A 13022-nucleotide genomic window follows, 5' to 3' on the forward strand; every position below is an offset into this window, starting at 1 on the left:
GGGCAGGAGGGGTACTCATTGATATTCAGAAAACTTTTAACTTAATAAATTGGAACGTTATGTTGAAGCCTTTGAAGCAGATATTGGGAGGTGGAAGGGCTATACAGGGTATTAAAGAGCTGATTAAAAACTCAAATATTCAACTGAGGCTAAATGTGAAGTTTGTCAAATAACGTGAGGTTAGGGATAAAGACCAAAGATCCACTAATCAAGCAGTCTGCAGTATCCCACCTGTACTCCAAATGGTCTGAATTTCAGGCCAAAAACATAACTCTGGTACAGGATAAGACAGAGATACTCATCTCTAGCTGATGTATCTGTAAAAACTTAAAAACTTCTGTGTAGCGGAATAAAGCAACCAACTTAATTTTGAAAAAAAAAAGGTTTTTATTCAGTGGATGTATAAGTATTCTTGCTCAATAGACATTAGTTAATGTCAAGTTATATTGATGAATACAGACATTAACTTAAGTGCTCAGTAGAATGTTTATGATGTCAATAAATTTTTTTTTGAGAAATAAAATATTTCAGAAGGTAACTGATTTAGAAACAAGATCTAAGACAATGCAGTTGTTTATGCTGACATTGTACTCTAACCTGTCAACAACAGTAATTACTATTTTCTTATAACATGTATGTCTTTATGAGCATTTATCTACAGCATAAAATATCAATGAAAATAATAAAGCTATAATGTGTAAAATTAAATAGTAAAATTATTTTGTACCTCCAAAAAGGAAAAGTGTTCCAGTCAGTAGGAGCAGAAGGTAAACTCTTGCAAGGATACTGACAAACCCTGCCATGCCACCAAAAATCATCAGGATAAGGCTGAGAGGCAGCAAAACCACAAAGGTCCCATGCATGTCTAAAGGAAAAAAACAGATAAGCATTAATTACAGTTCACACTGGGTAATGCTAAACAGTGAGTCAGAAGATTACCATTGCAACATTATCGTTTTACTTTTTCCAGGAAAGCTAATGTTTACCTACTCTAGAGTTCTTATTTGATGTGTTAGAGGGGGGATACACCCTTAAATATAAGTTCAACCAATAAGGGCAATGGACACAAAAAACACAAAACACAAAACAAGAAACATTTGTCCAGAATGTACTGCCCTAATTCATAGCAATTTGACAAACTGTAGCTTGAAGCTTATCAATAAACTCTATCGTATAAAATTAGTCTGACAACTCATATGAATTCTAGTTATTGAATGTACTATTTTCTTCAGGACAAAAAAATAATTAAAGCATCTTTTAGCTGTCACCCTTCCATTTTTACATTTCATAATGTCTTCAAAAATATTGCTGTTTGAGCCTTAACAGGTTATTCGGCTCCTGACCTTATTCACATATTTTATCGCTTCTGTTGACTGAAGATTCAGTGCAGTCTTACTTGGCTTTAGCAAAAAAGCCTTTAGCAAGAGGCAAATGACAAAGCATGACCTAATATGTTATTAAATACTTGTATCCTAGCTGGGTTTTAAACACTGGTTACAGAAGAAGATCATAACAAATGTGATCTTCTCAGATGTAAAAACTGTGATCACAGTGGTCCAGTGCTGGGACCTGTCATTTTTATTGCATTAATAATCAAATGAGAAAATACATTTTGGCTTTTTGGCTGTTAAAACAATATTTATATACTTTTGTAAACAACTTAGTTTCACAATGTCTGATGCCTATTTTTAATGGAAGATTCATAGCAGGTAGGCTGACATTTGGCAAGGACACTGGGGAATTAACCTTTCTCCAGTAGGAAATGTCTTTGAGGCACACAGTGGTGGGGAAAGAAATGGCAAAAACCTATGTAAGAGATGTGCATTTTTGTGAATATTGAAGTGGTAGATTCAATTATACTGAATTTGGATCATACTGGGTTAACAAACGGAAAGTTGCTAGAACAGGTTGCTGTTTATAGTGCATTTTAAACAAATAAGGAGCAATATGGTAGAGAACACTGGTGAAAAATGTGAATACACTGACTGACACATCATAGACAGCATCTGTTTAATAAAGGCTCTGTCATGCAGATACTGTTGTGGGAGAAATCTGCTGCAGCAATAAATCTTTATCTAAACAATTTAGTTTCTAAGCAAGAAAGCAAGCTCCCTCCAGAGTAAGAGTCTTATTTTGAAAAGTTGGCTTATACGACATACATCAGAATATGTATATAAGTGGCAGCAAAGAGGAAAACTACTGTAAGGATTGAGCAATGGAGAGTTTACTCTCTTTTTTGATTTTTTACCCCCAAGGGGCTGCCATCAGCCATTTCACTTTTTTGGACTATTGGAACTCATCCACTAGGAGTAAAAATAGACCTGGTATGGGTATGGGTTCACATTCCTTCAGAAATTATTTATGGTAGCAGTTCTATGATAAAAGGAGTACTAACACATTCATGTGCAGCAACTGATAATGTTAAAGGTAGGGTGTCTTGGAAAGACTTTAATTTATATAACTTGAATATGAACAAAGCAAACTATCCAAATTATTACCAAATATATATTTTTGGAGGAAATGGATATTCAGACTGAATTGAATAAAGTATGTATTGTAAATGTGATTTATAGAAATTTAATGATAAACTCAGATTGTGGAAAGAAATTTAAGCACATACAAGGTAAACTGGAGTATATTAAACTGCTTGTTATTATCTGAAGAAGTCTACTATATTTTGGAGGTCAACTAAAGAAATTATTCCTATGTGGCAGCATTAGCCACTTTAGTGCACTGTGATAGAATTCTGTGCATGGGCTGTAGACAGCTAGAGCATTCCAAGGAAAACACATAAACAAATTTGGCAAGTATGGAGATTGTGATCATTTCAGGATAGATAATCTCAGAAATAAATCTATAGTTTGGTGATGCAGAGAGAAATATGAGGAAGATGGACATCTTGTACTCATGCTATAAAGAAATTGGGGCACTACAAGGCATCATAGTAATATTACTATAAATATTTACTATAAGTAATTGTGAAGTCCTATGAAAGAGGGGTGAACTTGATTTAATGACATAAAACCTTGTAGTGATATGCTGATAATCAATGAAAAAGTAAATAGAATGAAAGGAAAGGAATGTCACATGAAGAAATGCAGAATTGTGTTAAGCGTTTTCAAAGTAGATGGAGTATTATAGAGTCTCTTCCAAGATATGAGACTGATATGTGACACTATTTACATTTTTTAATTAGAAAGGCATTATTTTGTTTTGGTAAAGAAAACTATCTGGGTGTAATGGCTGTCTTATGTAAATTCTTAGAAGGTAGCTTTTGCAAGAATTAAAATAAGACAACTTGGTTGTAAATATTGTTATAGGGTGTTAGATGTGCATATTTATTCATGCTTCTGTTATGTCAAAGAGACGATATAATTTGTGTCAAATATTACATCCTTTTCTATATTGGAAGTATAATATAATATGTTCAGTGGATTTCACAGTGAATTTCTTGGGGTAAAAGATGAGGTCACATTGAGTTCAGATATGCTAAACAACTGATACCATACTTTCAAGCCTTTCTGACCTGCACAGTACACCTGTCAGAGAATTTTGTTGAAATCCAGCATAGTTTTTGTGTCTACTAACAGGAGTTTACATGAATATTGTAGCAGATTACAGGAAACTCTTTTTCAGAACATTTATTTTCAACATACGCATATATGATTTCAAATCCCAACTTTTCCAATTCTGACAACAATTTATCCAATCTAATCTTCTCCATTATTTTGCCACAACATGAAAGTAAATGTATGGGTCTGTATGACTATGGGTTTGTCCTACTCCCCTTTCCTTTAAATATAGGTTTAACAAGTGCAAGTCTCCAACTGTGAGGAAACTCCCCATATTTGTACGACCTAGTAAATAACAGATACAATGGTACTGCAAGTTCACGTGAAGTCTTCTTAGGTCATTATTACTAATTCCATCTTCTCCCTGTCCTTTGTTTGGTTCCAGTTTGTGTAACTCATTTTCAAAATAATCCAATTTGATCTCAGCATCTGAGGTTACCATGATGTCTGTAGGACAATTTGTCACCCCCTCTGTGGAGTAAAAATGGCTTTGCATAACATTTTGTAAATATATCTATAATGTGTTGTGTCTGAGAATAAAGTTTAGACTCTACACATACTTTTATCAAGTTACATGTCCTTATGGCAACTACATTATGTATCTCTAAAATAATTTCCTATTGTGCTCAACATCTTCATATAAATTTTATTCATATCTTTTCTTGATCTTGTCTCACACTATTGGCTGGATTCCATAAATCCTACACAGTTCACTCATGCCATGTTCAAGTTTTGACATGATGTGCACATGATAGGGCACTAATTTGTATTCAGTAAATGGCTCTACACAACGTGTAGAGCTGCACAAACCAGGTAAACATCATTGCATGCTAATTAGTGCATAAGCCGCTTAATTATATGGTAATTAACCAATCCAAGATGGTGGAGCTATTCAGCAAGCAATAAAGCAATCATGTACTTTTTGTGTAGCCATTTGCCCTGTACTCCCAAAACCTTTTGGAATAGAGCCACAGAAGCTACACAGAAAAGAAAGAATGTTAGGGACTGCTGCTGCTCTTGTTCACATGCAAGTGTGACAGGTTCAACTCTATGCTACTGCTGTTGCTGTTAGTCCTTGAGCCAGGAGGAGAAGGGTATTTATACCCTATTAAACTTTTCATGATCTGTGTGAAGTAGAAACAGTACAACACCACAGAGTGGATAGAGATACACTATAGAAACGCTGCAACTTCTTCCTCACCTGAGACCAAGGGCAAACCAAGAGGAACCAGTAGCTGTGGAGACAAGTATGTGTAGCACTTAGAATTCTAGCTACAGGAACCTTTCAGAGACCCACAGGGGACATTCTGGGTTGTCACAGGCATCAGCATCCAAAATTATGCTACAGCATGCCAGTGACTATATATATTTCCCCTGTAACCCAGAGGACAGAGAAAGAACTATGCAGGAGATCTACCCTTATAGCACACTCCCCTGAAGTCTTGCATGCCACAGACTACACCCATACTGAGATCAAATCATTACCAACAGGGAAAGGTCTACATCAACAGAAAAGGGTCTCACTCCATTAACTGACAAGTCATTTGTAATGCTAGGGAAATAATCCTGAATGTGTGTGCTGCTAACCCCGGCAGGTACCATGACTCCCATTTCTGGTGGAGGAAGTCATCCACATCATATTGTGCAACATCTAGTTCCTGTGTCCTCAGAGGCCCTAGTGAAACATGCCTGTGCCTCCATGATGGCCATATACATATGCTGACAGGCATGTAATGACACATCAGCATCAGGTGAAGGGGAGACAACAGGCTTCCTCCATGCACCCCTATCAACCCTCTGATGAGAGGCCTAGCCCACACTTTGACTATGGACAGAGTCACTGTTAACATATGAGAAGCCTAACACCACTGTCAGCCAAACACACAGCCTCTTGCATTGGATGAAAAAAATAATCCAGCTGTCTTCAATAGCAGGTGAAATTGCAAAAGCAAATGGTAACAACATACTCTGCTGTAAGCATAAGCTTCCTATCTCACAAATGTAAAGTACTGCAAGAACTGCCTGTGCCAACAGTGAAGTATAAAAAGTGCATACAGCTCAACCTTTATTTTTTCTACAGCCTACATAAATACATTCCTAATGTTAGAATGTAAATGTACTTGAATATGAGAAACGTACTTTAGCAAAATGCATGCTTCTTTGCAGAAAAATCTCCTTAAAAATAGAAGTCGTAATCTTCTCTGTCTTTCTTCACCTTCAAAAGTTCCTTAGCTACACAGTTACCTTTTTATAGTGTAGATTCAGCTCTCTGAGCACTCTGAATATGCAAATGAGGTGTGAACTCATTAGAATTGCAAAATACCAAACTTTTGACTTCATGTAGCAAATATAAACATAGGGTAGCCACTACACAATTGTTAGGTGGTAATGGCTTGCAGCTGTGAATGATTAGTTTGACTGAAGCAAAACACAGTAATTCACAGAACCCTTTACTGAAGTGGGAATGTCAGTGATGATACACTTACAAAGTATGGAACTAACTGCAGTGAGCTTTAAAATAAAACCAAACACCCCACATGTATATTTCTTTGGCACAGTAGCACAGTTTCCTGCCTTTGCTGAAAACTGATGTCATTGCCATGTATTTGTAACACATCTTGAAAGAAAAATGAGAGGATATGAACTAGAGATTGCATTTCTTGTAGTAAAGCAGAATTAAGGGAAGGATATTTATGTGCTCACTCATTCCACTATATATGTTATCTACACACATACAATCAATTGAGAATGTTCACCTGTATAAACTGTAATGGAAATGTGAATTGCTTGCATTCATATGATTTGATTGCTATTGCAAATCTGTGTCTGTGGCATAGAGAGATAACCCACTACAACTGCATTGTGTAAGTAAAATAGTCTGATGGTTTAAATCCAAAAGTGTCTATTGTTTAACTTGGGTTTCTCTTTTTTATCTTTATTTTTTAATTTATTTGACCTTTTCCATGTGCACAGTGCATGGCATAGCATAAACATGGTTCACTGCTTAAGGAAAAAGTGAAAAATGTAATTTCAATTTTGAAGCAATTATAGAAGTGGTGAAGTGCTTGCAGTACCTCAGAATTGCATGAGCGGTGGTACATGATGCTGTCGTTAGCTTCTTATATTTACATTTGACTCATTTAACATAATAAGCATATTTCTCTTCTATGCAATGTGGAAATTATTTAACTGACCTGTAAAGCTATTTTATCTACCTGTACTATTGTTGTCGCTAGCAAGGAAACAATTCAAATGAAACACCACAAGAGTTGCTACCACCTGAATCTTATGTTACAAATAGCCTCAGAGCTCACTGTTTATAATATCTTATGCCTAGTAGAACATAGCTGTACTTGTAAAAGGCATTCTTAGCTAGACTGTATTGATCTACTTGAACTCTACCCTATCTCTTGTAAGATTAAAATGTACTAATGCCTCCTTGACTCAGATACAGTAGCATGCATTTGCCAATTGCCTGGACTCTTAGCTTTGAATGTATATGTGTATTGTTGCACTAAGATACTATGTTCACTACCCTAATTTCTGTGTAAACGGCTGTTTTCTTACCCCATCTTTATCTCTCTTCTCCCCACTGTTCCTAGGTTCAATTCAACTATCCTGCACTAGAGTTTTGAGAGTCTGATTACCTGGTGAAAGGACCCCTGAAAACTATTCTAACCATCTAATCTATATAGAAATTAGGAACCCTGCTACCAAGGAGGTAAGAACGTAAGCGCTAACCTAACCTAGTGATAAAAACTGTATCTTGCCTTGTAACTTGTGCATTCTATCAAGCACGGTACCTTACCAGAATACCCAGCAGCCATACCCTCCCTCTACCTCTTAATAGTTATACTCTTTCCTATCCTGTAACTGATTATAAAGCCTTTTCATACGTTTACCTTACATCTCTGTTCTCCAGTCTTTGGCTGTAATATATTTTTTGCCCACTAGATGGCACTCTACACTAGGCTAGCTCCTACTACACCTATCTGTTCTCCCTAGAATTGAACTGAAACTGAAATAGTGATCTAACCCTAAACTAACAAGGAAGCCTAAGGAACTTTCTACTGCCCAGTCTTAGGACCCCTTCCAGCCCTCTTTTTCCCACTCAAATACTTTACTACATATTTGCACTCAGGTATCCTGTACTATCACTACCACTGTCTCTTACCCTCATTACTTACCTGTATCAACTGAAAGTACAGATTGGTTTTGCTGACATTTCTTCACTTAGTTGTCTCTACCCGCTCCGTTCGCCCAACGGGCTCACTCCGCTCCCCTACCCTGGCCCCAATTTTCACCCGCCCCCAGTACTCCTAAACTTATACTTCCCTAACCGCTCCCACCTCCTTTCCTCTCCAATCACACTTTACCCCTCCCCTCTTTTTCATCCAATACCTATCCACCTGCATTAATACGACATACACAACTTCCTTCTTCTTTCCTCTTTGCATTTCCATTTCTATTTCCCTACTTCTCTTTCGCATACCTCCATATCTCTATGCCTCCTCTACTAACCTCTTCTTATTTTAAACATATACTTCTTTTCTGTTTTTCCTTTCCTTTTGTTGCCCTACCTCCTAACCTCATATGAACATCTTAGCCTTAAAGATCCACACTCCCTCAGTCAACACATGAGCTCACCTTCCCAAAACACATTCCAACCATTCTCTAACATAATATCTTCTCCATGCTACCTTCTTGCAAAGTTTCACAGAAAGTTCCACATTTACTACTCTAATAAGGTTAACAAAAAATCCGTACAGTTCCTCACCAAACCCTCTGACCTAATAAAAAGACTACTCCTCTCCCTTCTAGCAGGTGACATTCATCCCAACCCTGGTCCTAACAACAATGCTACTCTAAAACCCCTCTGTCCCCCTCCCTCTTGCCTTGACTTACCCTCCAAACCCCCTAACTCTCTCTCTATAGCTCACCTTAACATCCACAGCAATAATAATAAAATTGCTCACCTCCATGCACTACTAGACATACATGCTTTCGACATCATTTGCCTATCTGAAACCTGGCTCAAACCTACAACCCTAGACAATGAGATTACTCCCCTGGGCTACAACATCTACAGACTAGACCATATAGCCAAAAAGGGTGGTGGGATAGCTATTCTTTACAAAACAGGCATGCAAATTAGTATCAAACATGAAAAACCTCCCTCTATAAGTAATGCCGAAATCCTTATCTCCAAACTGCAGCTTAATACACACAAAGCCATCTATATAATCTGTACCTACCTTCCCCCTGGAAATAATATCAGTTCCCTAGAAGAGATCCTTAGCTGGCTTTCTACTCAATTCCCACAAGAAACCATAGTGCTAGGCGATGTCAGTATAGACTGGAAAACCTGTACTTCTGCAGACCCTCCCACCCTCTTAAATCTTCACGGTTTTACACAAACCATTCAAGCCCCAACAAGAACTAACAAAACTAACAACAAAGAAAGCATATTGGACTGGATTCTAATAAATATTCACTCCCACACTTATGCAGTAGGGACACTACCTGATGATTTAAGTGACCACGTCCTTACTTATCTAATCAGACATAAAACTACTACCCCTAACCTAACCAAATACAAAATGGTCAGATCAAATAAAATCTTTAACCCTGAAAGCTTCCTTACAGAACTAAATGCTTGCAACTGGTCTCCTCTTAAACTGCCACTGGTTGATGCTGTAGCTTACTTCAACGCCAGGTTCCTTTCTATCCTAGACTCTCATGTTCCCTTGAGATCTATTAGAATTAACTCAAAACCTGCCCATTGGCTCTCAAAAGATACAAGGCATAAAATTCTCCTGAAAAATAAACTCTGGACCAAATTTTGTAGCACAAAAGATCCCTCTGACCAACTTAACTTTAGACAAGTAAGAAACTCCACTAAAAAAGCTGTACTACTGGATAAAAGAAACTACTACTGCCATTTACAACTAGCTAACCAACAAAATCCACAAAAGTTCTGGGCAGGCATAAATTCTTTCTTAAAGCTTGACCACAATGACACCCCATGCCCCTTAGGCACTTCTCAAAACAACCCAAAACAAACTGCTGATGCCTTCAATACCTTCTTCTCTGAAACTGACCAGTCTCTAGCTAACCAACTAGCCCCAAATATCTCCTCTCAGTCCTCCTCCTCTAACACTTCCATTCCCACTTTTCAACTGCAACCTGTGCCCACTTCACTTATCTGTTCTCTTCTCCACAAACTTAAAACATCCTCTCCTTCTGCTGACCTTCTACCAGCTCAGTATCTAAAAATTGCAGCCAATCCATTAGCCTATCCCATTTCCATTCTGGTTAACAGAACCATTGTTGAAGGCTGCATTCCTTCACTTTGGAAAGTTTCACATATCATTCCCCTGCATAAAGGTGGGATCTCTACAGAACTCTCAAACTACCGTCCCATAGCCTTACTCTCCCCCTTAGCTAAAATCATGGAGAAATGCATCCAAAAACAACTTCTTAAACACCTGTTAAATCACAACCTACTAGCTGACTGTCAGCATGGCTTCAGGCCTTACCACAGCACCACTTCTGCCCTCCTTTCCTTTACTGACTGCATCAACAAAAACCGGAACAATAACATACAAACCTCTGCTCTCTTTATTGACCTATCCAAAGCCTGTGATATGGTCAACCACCAGATACTTTTAAACTTACTTAAAACTTTTGATCTTGACTTTGGTGCAATAAAATGGTTCAGATCACATCTTCATAACAGACAACAGGCAGTGCGCTGGAAAAACAGCTTATCCAACCTCCTACCTATTACCCTTGGAGTCCCCCAAGGATCAATACTTGCCCCCCTTCTGTTTTCTATTTTCATTAATGATCTACATACCAGTTTGTCCTCTGCTACCTGTATACAATATGCTGATGATTCTATTTTGATTTGTTTTGCCTCATCCCCCTCTGAACTGCACTCTGTCACCCAACAGACTTTCCAAAATGTTGAAAAATGGTTCTTAAAAAGATGCTTAATCTTAAACCCCAAGAAAACCAAACAGTTAGTTTTCTCCCCCACCCAAAAGTCCTCTCCACTCAACTTCTCTGTCTTGTCTAGTAATGGCACATACATATCTCCTGACCCCTCCACCAGGCTCCTCGGAGTAGAGATAGACAACAACCTGTGCTTTGACTCTCACATTAACAGCACAATAAAATTAGTCAACAGAAAACTTATCTCCCTGTTTAGAATTAAACCATTTCTTACACCACTTGTCAGAACTTCCATTGCCCATACCCATCTGATTTCTACCCTCCGTTACGCCTCCCCATCTGTACATATTTGTCCAAAACTAACCTCTCCAAACTAACTGCTGCCTACAACAGTATTGCCAGATTTGCCTCTGGCTCCACCTTTAGAACTCACCACTGCTTAAACTTAAAACAATTGAGATGGCTTGAGCTGCAAAATCTCATCTTATTTCACCAGCTCTCCTTAGCCCATAAAATCCTCTACAAACCTACCAAAACCCCTATACTCACTACCCTTATTAGTCCTTATTGTAATCTCAAAAGTCTACGTTCTTCTAACAAACTTCTAATATTTACCTGTAAATCCGACAATTTAGCAGGCGACTCCTTGTTCTCTAACACAATTGGAAAAGCCTGGAACTCCCTTCCTTCCAACCTCACTGCTATCTCCTCTCTTCCCAGCTTCAAATCCCATCTCAAAACTCACCTCTTAACTCACTGGCTTTGCCCCTGTTCTAACCCTGACTAGCTTGCTATCTGCTCATTTACCTTGCTTACAAATCTTTTCAAAAACTTACTATTCAATTTGAGTACCCTTTGATGTTCTTATTTGCTTATTGTAGCCACTGTAAAATACTATTATGTTATTATTATTTTTTCTCTGAGATATATTTGTAACTTTTTAATGTTTAATTTTTTTCACTTGGAGCTTTTCTCCCCGGGCCTCTGCTGAAAATGGACATATATCCAGTTGGACCAGCCCAGTCAACAAATGTAAAATAAAATAAATAAAAATAAATAAAATTATAAGGTGCAAACATGCTTAACAGCACTGTGCAGCAGTCAGCACCATGGATGGTAAGGTCGCAGAAATTCCACCTGATAGCTGACTGTCTCTATGGCACAAGGTCTAAATATGGTGGCCTAAAAACGAGAGAAAAAAGTTAAAGCTGGATAGGAGTCCCACAGTAGATATATTTAGTGAGGGGCATTATAATGAGTACTTACTCAAGTAATATGTGTTCATTACTGCCTTTTCTTTTATATTTCTGCATTGCTTACCTGAGCACAAACACTGTTCACTGCTTAAGAAAAAAGTATAAAATGTCATTTGGTACACCTTACTCTATGTAACTCAGCAGTGATGTGTGTCTGTTAGTACTTTGGACAGTACTGAGTGTAGAAAATATACCTGGCACCAGGTGTAAATGCAGTGTGTTCATGGTCAGAACACAGGTGACCCACAGTTCATATCCAACAGACTCTACATTTTAGTAAGTGTGTCACACTGTCATTGCTCCCAAAACTTTATTATAAAGGCAATGCTACATACCAATAGCTATGAACAGCAGGTTGATTGACAAAAAGGTATCATTACTTCTTGCATACACATACCTTTTAGGTATCATAACTCATTAATGATTGACATATGAACCCAGGCTGATTATGTGTGTAACTGGTTTAACATGACTATGATGATTATTTAATAAAAATGTAGTTGCATATCTCTGATAGATGTAATAGTTTGCTGACAATCACCTAGACCCCTCGCATAACCCAATTGTATCTGTAAAACAGAATGTATTGTGAGATATATATCATAATTCCAGACTCTATTGCTAAAGTCATGCAAGTCAATCCATTTACAATATATTGTCAGACATCAGTCCTGCATCACAGCTGATAATGCCTGAGCCAGGATCTTTTAATGTTACACACATACAGGCCTAATTGAATTATAGTACCAATCAATCTTTAAGCTGCATATCTTTAATAACCATGGCTGCCAAGCACTTCTTCTGTGGCAATGAAGGATAATCGCCTGTGTGGAAATGTATGCATTTTCATTTACATAGGTTTGAATCCCTCCTTGCACAAATTATTTTTACCAATGTGTAAGTCCTAACAAAATATGTGCCAAGTCATCCTATTGATCCCTTCAAAGTCAAGGCTTAAAAGCCAAGCCATTGAACACTTCAGTGTTGACCATTGGACAAAGTGCGACCAGGTATAGCATCACACATGCCAAAGATCATTGCCATCTTTCACATCATCATCATGGCTGTATCATAAACTACCTTCTTCTTTGTTTGACAATGTCTATTGTTGCTTACTATCATTCAAATGTGTTTGCATGTTTGTGTGTGTTCGCTCACTTGTCTTAAAATGTAAGATCACAATTTAGAGGGAAATAATTGCTCCTATTGTTGGAGGACCTTTGCAGACATGGTAGGC

General features: G+C 37.7%; 1 protein-coding gene across 1 annotated transcript in view; it reads right to left on the minus strand.

The window, feature by feature from the left end:
- The window catches only part of TMEM114 (transmembrane protein 114), a 1025745-nt gene that overhangs the window by 198439 nt on the left and 814284 nt on the right, over positions 1-13022 (minus strand). Inside the window, exon 3 of the mRNA XM_044089565.1 lies at positions 728-865. Within this exon, the coding sequence (XP_043945500.1) occupies positions 728-865 (138 nt within the window). The remainder of the gene's footprint in view (positions 1-727; positions 866-13022) is intronic.

This window comes from Protopterus annectens, chromosome 12.part0 (genome assembly GCF_019279795.1).
Source record: "Protopterus annectens isolate FY-2018-M chromosome 12.part0, PAN1.0, whole genome shotgun sequence".
Classification (NCBI taxonomy): Eukaryota; Metazoa; Chordata; order Ceratodontiformes; family Protopteridae; genus Protopterus; species Protopterus annectens.